General features: G+C 39.2%; 1 protein-coding gene across 2 annotated transcripts in view; it reads left to right on the top strand.

Moving 5' to 3' along the window:
• MAGI2 (membrane associated guanylate kinase, WW and PDZ domain containing 2) overlaps window positions 1–17,888 on the top strand; it is a 1,308,856-nt gene that overhangs the window by 985,096 nt on the left and 305,872 nt on the right. For both annotated transcript variants that reach the window (XM_024738094.1, XM_024738093.1), the window contains exons 8-9: window positions 13,746–13,867; window positions 15,756–15,938. In XM_024738094.1, coding sequence (XP_024593862.1) covers window positions 13,746–13,867; window positions 15,756–15,938 — 305 coding nt within the window. The remainder of the gene's footprint in view (window positions 1–13,745; window positions 13,868–15,755; window positions 15,939–17,888) is intronic.

The following is a 17,888-nucleotide window of genomic DNA, read 5'->3' as shown; positions in this document are numbered from 1 at the left end:
TGCTTGATATGATTTCAATTTTCTTAAATTTACTGAGGCTTGATTTGTGACCCAAGATGTGATCTATCCTGGAGAATGTTCCATGCGCACTTGAGAAGAAAGTGTAATCTGCTCTTTTTGGATAGAATGTCCTATAAATATCAATTAAATCTATCTGGTCTGTTGTGTCATTTAAAGCTTCTGTTTCTTTATTTATTTTCATTTTGGATGATCTGTCCATTGGTGTGAGTGAGATGTTAAAGTCCCTCACTATTATTTGTTACTGTCAATTTCCTCTTTTACAGCTGTTAGCAGTTCTCCTATGTTGGGTGCGTATATATTTATAATTGTTATATCTTCTTCTTGGATTGATTCTTCGATCATTATGTAGTGTCCTTGCTTGTCTCTTGTAACATTCTTTATTTTAAAGTCTATTTTATCTGGTATGAGTATAGCTACTCCAGCTTTCTTTTGATTTCCATTTGCATGGAATATCTTTTTCCATCCCCTCACTTTCAGTCTGTATGTGTCCCTAGGTCTGAAGTGGGTCTCTTGTAGACAGCATATATATGGGTCTTGTTTTTGTATCCATTCAGCAAGCCTGTGTCTTTTGGTTGGAGCATTTAATCCATTCATGTTTAAGGTAATTATTGATATGTATGTTCCTATGACCATTTCCTTAATTGTTTTGAGTTTGTTTTTGTAGGTCCTTTTCTTCTCTTGTGCTTCCCAGGTAGAGAAGTTCCTTTACCTTTTGTTGTAGAACTGGTTTGGTGGTGCTGAATTCTCTTAGCTTTTGCTTGTCTGTAAAGCTTTTGATTTCTCTATCGAATCTGAATGAGATCCTTGCAGGGTAGATTAATCTTGGTTGTAGGTTCTTCCCTTTCATCACTTTAAGTATATCATGCCCCTCCCTTCTGGCTTGTAGAGTTTCTGCTGAGAAATCAGCTGTTAACCTTATGGGAGTTCCCGTGTATGTTTTTTGTTGTTTTTCCCTTGCTGCTTTCAATAATTTTTCTTTGTCTTTAATTTTTGCCATTTTCATTACTATGTGTCTCGGTGTGTTTCTCCTTGGCTTTATCCTGTATGGGACTCTCTGTGCTTCCTGGACTTGGGTGGCTATTTCCTTTCCCATGTTAGGGAAGTTTTCGACTATAATCTCTTCAAATATTTTCTCGGGTCCTTTCTCTCTCTCTTCTCCTTCATAATGTGAATGTTGTTGTGTTTAATGTTGTCCCGGAGACCTCTTAGGCTGTCTTCATTTCTTTTCATTCGTTTTTCTTTATTCTGTTCTGCAGCAGTGAATTCCACCATTCTGTCTTCCAGGTCACTTATCCGTTCTTCTGCCTCACTTATTCTGCTATTGATTCCATCTAGTGTAGTGTTCATTTCAGTTATTGTATTGTTCATCTCTGTTTGTTTGTCCTTTAATTCTTCTAAGTCTTTGTTAAACATTTCTTGCATCTTCTCGATCTTTGACTCCATTCTTTTTCCGAGGTCCTGGATTATCTTACCTATCATTATTCTGAATTATTTTTCTGGAAGTTTGCCTATCTCCACTTCATTTAGTTGTTTTTCTGGGGTTTTATCTTGTTCCTTCATCTGGTACATAGCCCTCTGCCTTTTCATCTTGTCTATCTTTCTGTGAATGTGGTTTTTCTTCCACAGGCTGCCGGATTGTCGTTATTCTTGCTTCTGCTGTCTGCCCTCTGGTGGATGAGACAATCTAAGAGGATTGTGCAGGTTTCCTAATAGGAGGGGCTGGTTGTGGGTAGAGCTGACTGTTGCTCTGGTGGGCAGAGCTCAGTAAAACTTTAATCCACTTGACTGCTGATGGGTGGGGCTGGGTTCCCTCCCAGTTGGTTGTTTGGCCTGAGGCAACCCAACACTGGAGCCTACCTGGGCTCTTTTGTGGGGCTAATGGCGGACTTTGGGAGGGCTCACACCAAGGAGTACTTCCAAGAACTTCTGCTGCCAGTGTCCTTGTCCCCACGGTGAGCCACAGCCACCCCCCGCCTCTGCAGGAGACCCTCCAACACTAGCAGGTAGGTCTGCTTCAGTCTCCCCTGGGGTCACTGCTCCTTCCCCTGGGTCCCAATGCACACACTACTTTGTGTGTGCCTTCCAAGAGTGGAGTCTCTTTCTCCCAGTCCTGTCGAAGTTCTACAATCAATTCCCACTAGGCTTCAAAGTCTGATTCTCTAGGAATTCCTCCTCTTGTTGCCAGACCGACAGGTTGGGAAGCCTGATGTGGGGCTCAGCACCTTCACTCCAGTGTGTGGACTTCTGTGGTATAAATGTTCTCCAGTCTGTGAGTCACCCAACCAGCAGTTATGGGATTAGATTTTGCTGTGATTGCACCCCTCCTACTGTCTCATTGTGGCTTTACCTTTGTTTTTGGATGTGTGGTATCTTTTTTGGTGAGTTCCAGTGTCTTCCTGTCGTTGATTGTCCAGCAGCTATTTGTGATTCTGGTGTTCTCACAAGAGGGAGTGAGAGCGTGTCTTTCTAGTCTGCCATCTTGGTTTAGGCTCTGGCAGCCATTTTCCTGTGTTAAATAAGCCTCGTTATTTTCTCATTATGCGTGCTGATCAAAGAGTACTTAAAATGTAAAAGCATTTTTTTTTCCATTTCTACTTGTTATTTGGCTAGACAATAACGTGTATTACCATTCTTTTATTTTATTTTAATGATTTTAACAATCCCATCATGTGAGCGTTGAAGAAAGAAGACTTCCAAAAATGGTAGATTATTATAATAGAATCCCCTTACAAAGCTCTGACAGAAAATAGAAGTGTATTTGATATCTACAGATATGAGACTGATTATCATTAAATAAAAATTCAGAAAGATAAAGATAAGGTTATAAACAAAAAGTCAGGTAAGAACTATATTTGTCTCACCGCTGTCAAAGCTGAATACATTTGAAAGGATACTGTTTTCCTTTTTTTATAGTACAAGATGACATTGTTAAACATTATTGATTACTAGTGTTTAACAGATGACTTTAGATGAAATTATGTTATAATAGACAGCTAATTGTGTAATAAAAATGGACGGATCACACAGTTTTTATTATCAAATTTCATATGTTCAATCTAGCTAAGTAAGATGAACTTTTAAATTATCGAGAAAAAAATTATGTCCTGTGGCTGAGCTTAACTGGATCTACTATAGGCAAAAAGAGACTATTTGGTTTGATAAACTAATAAAATTAATTTTGCATTAATGTAGTCCAGAAGAAACTCCTCACCATTAGGTGTGTGGTTTCTGAAAGCTTATTAAGTACCATTTATTGAGTCTGTCGTAATGAAAAGAGCTTAGTTCAAATTTCCATTAAGCACAACATTCATATACAAAGGTTGACAAAGTCCCCTCATTTTATTCTTACTTCACTTTCTCCAGTTTTAATTGGGCATCAAAAAACATATGAATATATTTTCAGATAGATAAAATGACAGGAATTATTATCTTTCTTTTTTCTGTAATATTACTTAGTAAGTTAGTTGGGGGCATTGACTTAATATGTAAATAGTTAATAGCTATCAGTCAACCCAGAAAAGTCATATTAATAGCTACCGTCTACTAAGCACTTGGTATGTATTAAGCATTTTACGTAATTCATTTAGTCATTACCACAACACTGTACGTTAGTTACTATTATTCATGTTTTACAGACAGAGAAACTTAAAGAAGCCAGGCCATCAAGCTCGTAGGCGGTAGAAATAGAGTTGCAGCGCAGGACAGGAATTAAGAGACCTGATGCTGTCCATATTTAAGTTACACTTGACTCCCATACTCTCAGTACAAGAAGATAATATTAAAATCTATACAGTGCTTGATCTTTAAACACTTTCACATATTTCTCTTCAAAACAGTCCTGTGAGGTGAATAGGATATTTACAGGTGAGGCGATTGCAGTTCAGAGATATTACTGGAACTTTACAAAGGTAGTGAGAGGTAGACTTAATCTTCAAATGTGGTTTAAACTTCAAACGCTGGTTTGATCTTAAAAATAAAAGAGAATGATAACTGAGACTCATTGTAAGTGGCTTTCACTCTGGTGAAGCCCAAGAGGTCCATGTGAGATTGAGGAAACCAGAGTGCAGGTGGCTCCCCTCACCTATGTTACTGCTTACGGCCTAATCCATTACCATTACCATTACCATTTACAGGTAACTCTTATGTGAGCGTCAAGGGGAGGGTCTTACCTGCACTCGAGGTTCCCCCTTGTTACCACATAAGGAATTTCTGTAAGTAATTGAGTAAGTACCATGTTTTCATTTCTTAGTGTATCACTGGACTTCAGCAGGACCTAACCTGTCCTTTTCAAGGTTTGAGACAAGACATACGTAGTTGTTATTATTGACTACCCCCATTCTCACTCACATACAACTTTAATCTTACTCATAAATATTAGTGCAGAATCTTATTATCATTATCATGATTGCCAGAGACAGTGGCCCATGTTCAATTTCCAGAGTTGGTAAGGGCAAAGTTCAAGAAAAGTAGAGTTAGGATTAGCCCTAAGTGAGGCTAAAAGGCAACCCTTGGAGGAGACTCTTCTAGACCCAGAGCCGGTCTCCTGGCTCCCCACCCATATTCTCATTATCGTTTCATTGCTCACTTTTTACAATATGCAAAACATACACACACATATGTGTTTTCTTATAAAACATATCCAGCCCCTATTTCTATGCACATCATCATTGGGTTCTTTAAAAAAAATCATTTAATAATCAAAATACTGTGCTATATTTTCACAGTTTTATCTTCCAAAAACCAGCATGTAATTTACAATGCTGTGAAAGTTTCCAGTTTCACAAATAACACTGATAATTGAGAATCACCTGGCTGAAGTAGTCACAGATTACTCAGATCTTCTCTGCAGATTCTAGGTATCCGGCAAAAGATCTTTTTCTCCCTAAGACTCATCAAAAGTACTTCTAATCTTGCTTTGTTTTCTAATTCTTCCTGCATTACTTTCTAACATATGAAAGGAATAGCTATGTGTTTTATTTTTCTCTGGTCTTAACAGTGTTAGAGACTCAGTAGTCAAGAATAATATTTTTTAAATCTTTTTCTCACTCTGAACATTAGACTTGGAAACCTGGGGAGGTTTGCTATTATATAAAGTTGGAATTATCTTCCTGTCGTGTTGACTTTCAAAACCTCACAGTCTTGTTCCCAATCGTGTCCATATCCCCTCACTGGCACTCTTTCCCTGACTCCCTCCTTCCTGGATAATCCTAGACATTAGTGATGTCACCTTCGTGATTCCTCACTGTTCTGAGTGTCCTTGGTAATTCTCGTACTCAGCTTGATGTCAGGCCCAAAGTATTCCTGTACCCATGGCTGTGTATGTCTAACATTATATATGAGTGATGTGTATGCACAGGTTTTTGATACTGATTCATATTTTTTGGAGTTCATTAGACTTAGGCTATACTGTGACTTCACATTTTAACAACTCATACCTAAGTTATTAATAAATTGCAATCCAGTTCAACATACAGTATATTACAAGTCAGATTATTCTCACCCTTCCCAGCACATTGTAAGATCTAGTTCCCTGGGTAATGTGATTCTTCACAGTCAGAGAGCATCTTGTCCATCCTCATAACACCGGGTAAGTACAATAACCAGTACATTGGAGGTAATGACTAAATGATGCTGAAATGACTGAGAATTCTAGGGAGCACTGCAACTTTTCCTATGTGGTTAATATGGCAAAACTCATTCTGTAATCCCCCCAAGTTCAGGAATAAGGCACATCCTCCAGGTTGGAGACTTTCCAAGTTATGGCCAGCCATTAGACTAAAGCCATAATGGAAGGAGGGAAACTTGAAACAAAACGAAACCTCATCCCATGGCTTGGAAATATCCTCCCCGTCTTGAAGTTCATCCTCTCCCCCATGCCTGCTGCTCTCATGGCACCACCCACATGCAAACATATGCATGTGTGTATTCATGAGCCCCATACTCTGGCTAAGCAGGATGGATATTCCCAAACACCTTTGAATCCACTATTCTCTTCCTAAAATGCCTCCTTCTCCATCTGGCAAAATACATCTATCCTCTTAGAATCTGCTTAAGTGTCACTTCCTTTGTGAAGCATCCCTGAACCATCAGACTAAGTTGTCTTTTCTTCTTTGGAGTCCCCACTTTGTGCATACAAATTTTCTGACTGCTTATAAAGTGACCAACTCAGCCCAATTTACCCAGGACAGTCCAGGTTTTAGAAAAGGACGTCCCGCACCCTGGGAAATGCTTTAGTCCTAGACAAACCTGGGGTGGTTAGTCATCCAACTTGTGTGCCTGCCCCATTGGAGTATGGGCCCCCTTGGTGAAGGGGTTGTGTTGTATTCATTTTCGTGTTCCCAGTGCCTAGCACACTGATACATTCATGAAAGTGTACATGAGACTTAAAGGACTAAAGCCAGTGAGTCAGGGTTGGCAGACACCAGTGGAAGAGAATTGATCTAGTCTTGTCTCTTAATACTGAAAGATGTTGAAATAGTGTAGTCTTTTAGTCTCCTTCTAGCTAAGCTCTATTCTCCAAGTTTATAACTCATTACTTTTGCTCAATCTCTTGTTACCTTTGATAACAATAACCTCCTCCTGCACCCCGCAATAAAATTTAAGAGAGGTGTTTTATGGGAGTGGGAAGGGATGGGTAAAAAACATTTTTACATGCATGCCTACTGGCTCTGAAATTTTAAAAAATGAGTCTACGTATCTTGCAGGTCCTGGGGGCTTCGCGGCATGATTGACAGCGCACAGTGTCATTTCTGCTGAGAGTAAAATATCAAGTTTTCCAAGTAATTGGTAAACAGTAATGGCTAAGCAATGAATCCCCCTTATACATAAGATACACATAAAATACACATTAGAAATCAATGCCAACTGAATAAATTGCCACTACTACTAGGGAAGGGAAGAGAGCTCATCTATCTGAAAATATATCCACATTCGGGAAGCTCTGCCTGGTGGGGAATGGAGGACAGACTCCTTAGCTGTGAGAGTGTCAGCACGAATATAAAAATACTCTTCTCAGTTGGCCATGATTCCACCTCCCACCTGGACACTGTGTCCCCAGATCAGACACCCTCACGTCCAGAAAGAGCAAGAGAAAGGAACACGTGACTCAATCTTCCCACCCACATTCATAAAGCAAATTCACTTTTCCCCCAGGTACAGTAGGGAATGATGAATGGACATTTATAGAAAGAAAATGATCACTTAAGTGTTAGAATGGGGAAGAAATCTTTCCAGAGGCAGGATTCAATTAGTCTGTTTTTAGAAAATGCTCCAAGTAAAATAGATTTAATTCTTCCATTTATCCAAAGCTCATTTTTTAAAAAATAAAGTATATTTAAAACATTAGTCTTTAATCTAGTACTTCTAAACTTTCTAGATTTTCAAAGCACTGTAAGGCATACATCATAGTATGGAAAGCCTATTTTATAGTTTTTTTTGTTTCTGTTTTATCTCCCCTGCTAGACTGTGTGTCTGATTGATCTTTGCCCCTACCTGCACCCACTACCAAAGTGCCTAGCAAAGACTGTTTGAGAAACAAATATCTGATGAATCACAGTAGCGTTTATTGACTACTTACATCCAGGCACTGGTCTTAAGTGATTTACTCATTTCAATTTAATATGCACAACAGTTTTATGAGGTGGTCTTACTTTTTTTTTTTTTTTTTTTTTTTTTTTTTTTTTTTTTTTTTTTTTTTTTTTTTTCTTTTTTTTTTTTTTTTTTTGTTGGGTGTTTTTTTTTTTTTTTTTTTTTTTTTTTTTTTTATGAGGTGGTCTTACTTTTATCCCAGCTTTATAGATGAAAAATTCTGAAGCACAGGGAGGGTAAATAATGTGCGAGAGATCGTATGCCTAGGATGTGGTGGGGCTTGGATGTGAGTGCCAGCAATGTGACTGCAGTGACCAAGCTCTTAACACAGTGTCCTGCCTTCTATCGAGAGGGTTGGCCCCAGAAGGTCCCTGTAGAGTTATTATCTTCTCTTAGTTTCTGAAGCAAGAGGAAGTTTTTATTCCATCTGTCTCAACTGGATAGTAGAGAAAACTTTATGAGGGCTTCTCAAAGCTTGTATTTAAATGAATAAAAATACAGACAGGGAGGGGGCAGTGTGTGTGTTTGGCTACCAGTGTAGCTACAGTTTAGGGGTTCAGATGTGAGGAAGCAACATACACTTTTCTGACCATCCGGGAGTATGGGAGTCAGAATTAGGGTCAAGCAAAACTATGGAATTCCAGGCAACCCAGAAATTCATACTGTGATTCCATTCAGGAATTATTCTCTCTTTAAAAAAAATATATGCTCCCAGTAAAATAGATTTTGGGAAGCCCCAAAAGGAGCAGGTTTGCATAGAAGGGATGACATACGGAGCTGCAACCCCAAACCCCAAGCCAACCTTCCCACACCCAGTGCTGAGTAGCTGCCTCCTGGCGCTCCCATATTTTGTCCCTAATGTAGTGCTTTGCCATTTGAGCACATTTCTGTTGTAACACAGACAGCAGATCCAAATCTTTCATCACCGAAGTGGGATGGCTTTTTCACTATCACGAGAAAGACTTGAAAGATTCTCTGTTTTGAAAGATTCCGTGGATCATTACCCAAATGCAGATTGGTTATAGCACATAAGTTGGCCCTAAGCTTCACCATAAGTTCTGTCACAACATGTATTTTATGGGAGAGTTAAACTGGAAAACAGCAAGATCTATGACCTTTCATGCATGCCCGTCTCCCTCCAGGCATTCACTCAACAAGTATTTGTTGAGCACTGGCTACCTCATGCATTGGAGTCATTAGTGTAGCCACCTTGATCATCTTGGAAATATTTTACTCGTGGTGCAATCTCCACTTGAAAGTTGCTGTCTTCGTCTCTCACATTGAGCCAAAGATCCATTTCTAATCTGTCAGCTGAAGTCGAGACGATGTGATAGTGACCAGTGGGTACAAAAGGTGTCATTTGTGACTGTGCACTAAAAGTGCCCCTCTCCAAAAACCCAGGAGAAGCCAGGTGGAGAGTTAACAAGCTGGAATATGGAGGGAGCGCTGGTAGTGAGGGTCAGATGATGGCCTTCATCACCCAGCAGACCTGTCCTGTGCGTACTGATGGGCTCGGGATGTACGACTTTCCCCGTTTCTTCCATTGCTTCCCCACGGTGAAGGAGGTGGCAGTCACACAGGACTTTGAGCTGGGACTACCTTTGGCAGCATATCATCCATCAGCTGCAAAGATTTCCTTCCCTCTGTTGCATGTCTCACCCTTTTGTTGGCACGTGTCCTCTCTTCTAGAGCAAAAGAGCATTTCCTAGTATTCCCCAGGGCCCTACACAGAAAAAAAAGACTTCCAGTTGAATAAGGCAAGAAAGTCCTTATTCAACTACCTTCTCACACCTTCTCAGCTTCTAACTTAGGGGATTGCAACCCTCGCTGCACTATAGAGTTATCTGGGAAGCTTTTTTTAAAAAAATGTCAATGCTTGTACCCCATTTGGAGATTGTGGCTCAGTTGAGTTAGGGTGGGCCTGAGTCCTCTCTGTTTTTGTTTGCTTTTTAAGTCCTTCAGGTTCATCCAGAGCTACAAAGTACTGCCACATACGAACTTATCTTAAGTTTCCATTCCATTCCATAATGAAAAGGGGAGGTAGGAGTTAAGCTACAAATGAGTGACTGTACTGGCAAAGAGAGAAGGTGATGGAATGTCATCCTTGAATATCCTGTTCCCTTTGCCATTCCCACATGGAAGGATCTCATATCAGTAGTCTTTCTTTTTTGTAAAAGGAAATGGGGTTGTTGGGATCTACCCTCCTCAGAATATGTCTCTTACCCGCTTAGCTCTTAACACCTAAAAATTCTATTACTAAAATATGATAATAAACTAGATTGAACTAAAGAATAAGAACTCTTGGTAGCTTCCCAGGCTCCTGTTCAGTACAGAGCTGGATGAACTAGCTAATAATTCTCTCACAGAGCCTAAACAATGAGGAGGAAGACAACATTTGTCTCACGTCCTTTTACACATGGTAAGTCCCCCAAATCCTTGCTAAAAGGACTTCAAACTATTCTTATTGGAAGCACAAGGAAGACAAGGCTTCTCTATTCAGCAACAATCATATTTCTTTGTAATAGCTCTTTTAAAGCTTGGGAGCATTTTAAATTCTAAATGAATGACTTTATTTGTGACAATGCAAATGTTCTGTAGCAATTAGCTCAGGCCACTAAAGCCATCCCAGCTTCCACTCTTTGTCGGGTACAAGTCATACCAGACGAGTTCATTGGTATTTTCATCCTCTGTGAAATGTAGAACTTCACTTTGATGGTGAATGGAATCTTGTCAACATGGTTTCCATAAAGCAAGTGGCTATGACTTTTCTAAGGAAGTAATTATATGCAGGTAGCAAGTTGGAGTAACCCAACTGTATAGTAAATCTACCCCAGAAAGGTCTTGTAATGTATTTTCTAAGGAAAAAGTTATGCATATGATGAACAACGACCTAGAAAAACAGAAACAGAACAGATAGGAAATGAAGAAAGCTGATACTTCAGTACACCTCAGAACTGTTTCTGATTTCTCAAAATTAGTAACATATATTTGCAGACAAAAGTTTTAAAACACATATTCATCATTTAACGAAAAAAAGATTATCTCTCACTATGTCCAGTGCTTAGTATACAAAATTGAATAACACATGGACCCTGTATGCAGGTGTGCACAGTCTAGAGAAGGAAATAAACATGACAATCAGTTATTAAAACACAGTATGATAAGGTTACTAAATTCATTATCATTTAGGATGTTGTATACTACATCACAGAAACACCTTTATCCAAGACCTGGAAAGAATGATCTCAAGAGAGTCAGTAACAGGAATACTATGTCCTTCAGAACAACTGTCTTGCGTTTATCTTAAATACTGTGAAGAATATAACTGGTTTCTCTTTCTTGCTGAATTAGCAGCTTGAAAGCTCAAAGCTAATTTGCAACATAACTCTAGTAAACAAATAGGATCCTATATTATTAATTTTGTCTATTGATCTTCCACCTAGACTCAACTAACTTCACCCTGGGTTTTGTTTACTTTTCCTTGTTGTTGTTCGTTAAAAGGGCCTCAGATTCTCTTGACTATGAGGCAGGGTGTAAGAAAATAAATAAACTGTGATGACAGAGGTCTGTTCAAGGTTTTATGACAACCAAGGGGAGGAGTACAACACAGGCAGAGAATGTTGCTGGGTGAGGTTGGAGAAGGAGTTATGGAACAGATGGAAAAAACAGTGTAATAATAATGACAATAACAGCAACAGCACTTATAAATAATAGTAATGGAGGATAACTATACTTTGAAAATAAGGAACAACTATACCTCACAAGTGCGGGGTCCTCCCTGTATATCTGTACTTTGCAAACATTATTTCTCTTATCTTCACAGCAACGCCAAGAAGTAGATATTAATGTCCCTATTTTACAGGTGAGGATATTGATGCTCAGAGAATTTAGGGATTTGCCTAAGACGCCACCTCAGACTCAGGCTGTCTTGCTTCAGCTGCTACACCACTAACGCTCTGAGTCTCACGGGAAAAGAGAAGAGGCTTGATAGGGCGTCGCCGATTTGAGCGGCTCCGAGTGTATCCAAAGCAAAAGGTGCATGTGGTGATGCAGCCAAAGGAGAAGATACGGAGCTGAGTAAGGGCAGGGTCAGGAATAATGTTTCTTTAGGTAATAGGAAGATTTCAAAGGAGTTAAGTAAGAGACAATGGAGAAAAGGGAAGAGGGGCTTCGAATCTGCCCCTCCTGAAATAGAGTGGTGCTGTCAGAGTTTATGGAGTTAAGGAAGCTTTGAAAGCTCACACTGTAGTTCACTACACACCACAGATCATGGTGACTCCTTGGTGACAAGAGCAGTACAGTAGCTTTTACTTCCAATGGAAAATAATCTTACGTAAGACACATGTACTTTGAACCCCATACCAGTGAGTACCATTACCAAAGAACGTTATAAGCACCCCTTTCCTGGATAGCATCCTAACCTATACCAGCGGCAATATTAGCGAGAGGTTCTGGTGCTTTTAAAGACCCTCCCTCCGGTAAAAACTCCTCTCTGGACTCAAAATGAGGACAGTGTCAGTGATGATAAGATGATGATGGTGTTGGCCATGATGATAACAGCTGCTGCTAGTTACTGAGCATGTCTGTGCTTGAAACCCTGGGCCGTTATTCATTATTTCATTGAATCCTCACAACCGCCCAGGAGGAAGCCAGTACTGTGCCCATCTTAGAGATGCAGACACTGAGGTTCAGACTTAATAACTTGTGCAAGGTCACACAGCAAATCAAGCGGCAGAGCTGGATCTTGAATCCAGGACTAGGTGACTCCAGAGCCTGTGTGGCAGCAGCTCCCCTGCCCCGACCTCATGAGGAAGTAACTAGATACTGCAGTCGTCTTATTGTGTTTCTGACAATCGCTTTTCTGTCTCACCAGGATTATCCGACTTATACTAACAGAAAATTGGTTGTTGAGATTTTGTTTCTTTTACCTCCTTCCTTTTCTTACGTGTATTTATAGACCTAAAATAAGAGGATTGCGCGGGCACATTAAGTATGTGTACACTCATCAATGTGAAATCATACATTGAAAAGAGAAGGTGTGTAGGTAAAGGATGAATTTTAGAGACAGATGTGGTCCGTTCCCAGCGTTTTCACTTCTAGGCACGTGATTTAGAGCAAGTCATTTGACCTCTTGTGTGTCAGCCTCATCACCTTTACAATGGGGATAATTAGAATTCAAGACTGTTGCCACGAGACTTGACTGAGGAAATTTGTACATAGTACCTGGCACAGAGTTAAGTACTGAGTAATTGTTCATTCCTCTTCTAAGCCCTCTCTCCTCTTCATGCTCTCATACAATAATCCTATTTTTGTTTGTACAAAGAACCAAAATCAGTGTACATGCCACTGCTCTAGTGGGGCATGTATATGTAGAGAAAGAGCTATTTGACACTGCTGCTAGGCAGAGTTATGGTCCCCACCCTCTCCATGGACAAGAAATTCTAAACTTTATACAAGAATGCATCACACTGTAAGAATACTATAAGGAATTCTTAAACTCTAAGCCCTTGGTTTAGCTGATCCACACTTGCTTAAAGATGCTCTGTGTCTGATATCTAGAAGTTTATTGTCTCACTAGGGAGAATGTAAATACTCTGCTTTTGACTGATCTCAGTATCAATCATCCTACAGGTATTCCACAACTCCTAAATATCCTTAGGAGTGTTTCCGCACAGTCCTTTAATCCAAGTCTGTCTGATTCTAAAATGTGTGGACTTCAGTTGCCCTAAGAGTAAAGCAATCAGTGAACTGACCTTATACTTATGTGGTTGGATATTGGGACTTTACAAAGCTTAGAAACACTTTACAAATACGTTTTTCTTCAGCACCATTTGGTATAAATTTCATTTGTTGGCCATTTATTTGAACGCACCAGACTCGTCTCAAACTAACACGGTAGACCAGAAAGCAAGTTCACGTTCTAGTTCTTCTGGCTCAATCATGCATAACTTAAATACAATACCGTATGAGAGAGCCATTGAGAGCTCTACTCTTGTCAGGGAAATGCGTACCGTACACAGGCCAGCCCCAGCAGAGGCCTGACTGCGTGCTGGTGGGGTATTCAGCTAGAGCTATTCATATGTTCTCTTAAATGACTTTGCCCCACTGTTATCCTAATTTGAAATTTTATTTTTCAGCCACATAAATAGAAGAACACAGTTTGAAAACCCTGTCCTGGAAGCAAAAAGGAAGCTACAGCAGCATAACATGCCCCACACAGAACTTGGAACAAAGCCCCTGCAGGCCCCAGGTTTCCGAGGTTAGTACCTGTCAGCACACAGTGTTTCAGAGAGAAAGACTGTCTATCGAACTGCCTGCTCTCCAAACAGGCCTTTATCTTGGACCATTTCATGTAATTGAGTTGCTTTCCCCAGACCCCTCAATTAGCTTTAGCTGGGTGTTTGCTCTGTCTCTAACTCATGCATTTAGCATTCACGAGTGAAGGTAACGCCTCGGGTAGCACCTTATAGGAATTTACAGCACGTTGCCAGGTAGAGCTGAAAGGGTATGACCGTGGTACCGTAAACTGCAGAGATTCATAGAGACTCATAAGTTTGTCCTCAAATGACCAAGCACAAGAATGAGGCTTGTTCTCCTTTGTGACAGTAGACAGCTACTCATCAACAGTACCTAGGCCCAAACCCGCCTGCCCCCGCGCCGCCCGGGAGCGGTCGCGCAGCGTGAGTGACCTGTCTTACTATGGGCACCACCTCGCCTGGAGGCCCGGGTGCATCGGTATGTCCTGGGTTGCTTGCTGCACCTCACTTCACCCTGGAGCCACATACAGGGATGAGATGCTGCACGCACTTTTCACGTCTTAGTGGGCTCTCACTCACACGTGAAAGCACGAAGGAGGCTCTGGTAGTCGGGAGGTCTAGATATGCCCGTGGTTGATTTCACACCGTATCGCTACAGCACGATAAGGATGAATGTAAAGGTCTCACCGTTGAACTTCTCTCCAAACTGTAAACTTTACTTTCATAAAGGAAACGGAGGTGACAAGATTATGTGTGTTTTTTATTTATATTTTAAAGAAGTGCTCTGTCTTCTTCACAAAGATATATGAGATGTGTAAATAGACAAAGTAAAATTCCAATATAATGACTCATGACTTTATAGTTTGTCCATTACACATCACCTAAAATGGAACAACAGCAAACAGAATACTTAACTAAGTCACCATGTACAGTTTGGCTGTTTTAAATAACAAATCATATCACCCAAAATGGAACAACTAAAAAAATATATAAAATACTTGACAGTGGTAACATTTAAAGCAGATGTTAATTCTAATTCCTAGGATGACTATTATTTTTCAAGCATTTAATATATGTAGTAATATACTTACTACCGATCATAGCTGAAAAAGCATGTTAAATAACAAATTACTAGTTAAACCTCTATGAGTGGGTTCAAGTTCTGTTCAGATTATTTAGGTATATGATTTGAACATGTCAACATATTATGACAAAATATGTTACCTTTACATTCATAATTATATCTAGAGATATTGGCTTGCGTCTTGCTCACATTTTAGAGTATACTAAACGCTCTCAGGTCAGTAGAAATGGATTTATCTGGTTATCTTTATAGCATCTCATAAGCAAAAGCTAACTCAGTCCCACATCCAGGCATTCTTTCTAAACAGTTTAGACATTTGAAGAGGTGCTAATATTCCACTGGTCCTATTTTTTTGGAAACAACATAGTACATTTCAGTCTTCTAGTCCTATCCCTTCAAGGTTTGGGGCAGCACCGGCCACTCACACATACCTCCTACCTGGACCTTTTCAGAACAAGAGAAATGTATCCAGATATGTCTGGATGATTTTAGGCTCTGCTTTATCTTCACCTGTTGATTCAGCGCTTTTTAAGCACAAGAAGGTGAATTTAGTGAACGGAAACAATGATGACAAAAGAATCTCTCTCCAAACCAAGCAGGTCTTTCACCTTTCCCTGCATGCTTGGGACTGCTCTGAGTTTGTGGGAAGTGCTTAGAGGTGTGCTCCTGAAGTCACACCTGCTTGCATTTACTATAATTAACCCCACAGTTACCCCTGGGATTGCTGCTCAGTGGCTGGCTTTTCCCCATGTAAGAACATGCCTTAACTGTGCTTTTTCTTTTTTAACTTCTGTCGGCCAATGTAGAAAAACCACTCTTTACCCGGGATGCATCCCAGTTGAAGGGAACATTTCTCAGCACCACACTAAAAAAGAGCAACATGGGGTTTGGATTTACCATCATTGGTGGAGATGAGCCTGATGAGTTTCTGCAGGTGAAAAGCGTGATTCCTGATGGGCCTGCAGCTCAGGATGGAAAAATGGAAACAGGTAAGTCCCATAATACTTTAGAAAATTGTTTTGCAACCTTTTTCCTAAGGCAAATACGAGGAGCTTCTTTCTGTGTTTTTAATATGAAGGTCAAAGGTCACTTCACTTTAGGACAACCACAGATTATGTCTCCCCTAAACTTAATAATAATCAAATTGAAGTATTTCTGGAAACAACTTTAAATACCATTTTTGTCTCATTTTTCTGACTGCCCCTTCTATTTGCTGGATTCAGTGCACCCTTGAGAGCGACACTTTTCTAATTTATTTCTGGAGTCCCTTCTCAGGGATGTGATTAACATTTCATACTTTTCTTGCTTATGTTCAGCTATTGATATTTTTAAAATCTGTATTAATCTTATAGTATTCTCATGCTGAATTGCCCAGGTTAGTTATATTTAAATATGCACGCTCATCTCGTAGAAAAAATGTTAATGGTATTCATCTTTCTATATCCCCATACAATGTTTTAATATATAAGGTTTTTTTCTCTAGTCCTTATGAATGAATTTTCATATGCAGTTACTTGGATATCTATCAAATTACAATCAAAATTCATTTAACATGGAAATGCAGAGGCAAATTGTTAAGGGCAAGAAAATATAAAATATGAAAGGTGCACAGAGACAGAGAAAAAAGTAATGAACTAAGTCTGATTTTGTAGTCTGATTTTAAATTCTCCTACCTGGTCCATGACTTGGAATTAGTCCCATAATTTATACCATTTTCCTTGTCTGGAAAATAAAGAAGAAATCAAATTTGATCTTATTTAAATAATAATCAGATACTAATTTAAGAATTTTGGAGTACTGTTTTTGAAATGCCTTAGAAAATTACAATGTGTAATAACTATATATCACCATTTCACACTTTTCCCAACATTGATATAATTTATGATGTTAACTTACTAAAGTCAATGGGTCCTAGAAGATACAGAAATTAGAGAATTACTTTTGAGGAAAAATTATGCCATTTGTATGCTCCATATATTTACAAATTGTTATTCCGCGGTTTTTAAAGTGGTTCGTGTATGAAGAAACAACATAAAATTGAGGTCTTCATCTGACATTTTTCGTTTTAAAAATGACTGTTTATTAAATGGTTCCTATAGAAATAACATCTTTTCAAGGTCACCTAATGAGTATATTTGTCACTGCCAGTCACTAGTGAGTAATAATATATTTAATAGATGTTACATTTCCTTGAAAGTTGAGTAAAGTTTCAAAACTAACTAACTACATTTTTCAAATGCTACTGTTATAAAAATCATGTGTACATAATTTTCTGCAAGTTAGAGAGTATCTAACTCTGCTGTTCATCTGGTGAGATTTTACTAAGCAGCCACACTTTCATGTTGCCAGAAAGCACAAAAAAACATCAAATGACTCAATTAAAAATCATCCTATCACCTACAATTAGAATGCAAGGAAATTGTGGATTTAATACCAACTTAGTAGAGGGAAAAGGATCCCCAATGCTTTTGAACTATTGTGAAATATTTAACAAACCCATTCTTGTATCAATATTTTTTTATTGAAGTATAGTTGATTTATAATGCTGTGTTAATTTCTGCTGTACAGCAAAGTGATTCCATTATACATACATATATATATATGTATATTCTTTTTTTATATTCTTTTCCATTATGGTTTATCATAGGATACTGAATATAGTTCTCTGTGTTATACAGTAGGACCTTGCTGCTTTTCCATTCTATACATAAAAGCTTACATCTGCTAACCCCAACCTCCCATTGCATCCCTCCTCCAACCCCCTGCCCCCTTGGCAACCACCGGTCTATTCTGTATGTCCGTGATTCTGTTTCATAGATAGGTTCATTTGTGTCATATTTTAGATTACACATATAAGTGATATCATATGGTATGTGTCTCTCTCTTTCTGACTTACTTCATTTAGTATGATGACCTCTAGTTGCATCCATGTTGCTGGA

This window comes from Neophocaena asiaeorientalis, unplaced genomic scaffold, assembly GCF_003031525.2.
Source record: "Neophocaena asiaeorientalis asiaeorientalis breed wild unplaced genomic scaffold, Neophocaena_asiaeorientalis_V1.1 scaffold170, whole genome shotgun sequence".
NCBI lineage: Eukaryota > Metazoa > Chordata > Mammalia > Artiodactyla > Phocoenidae > Neophocaena > Neophocaena asiaeorientalis.
This window is presented reverse-complemented; position numbering and strand designations above follow the sequence as displayed.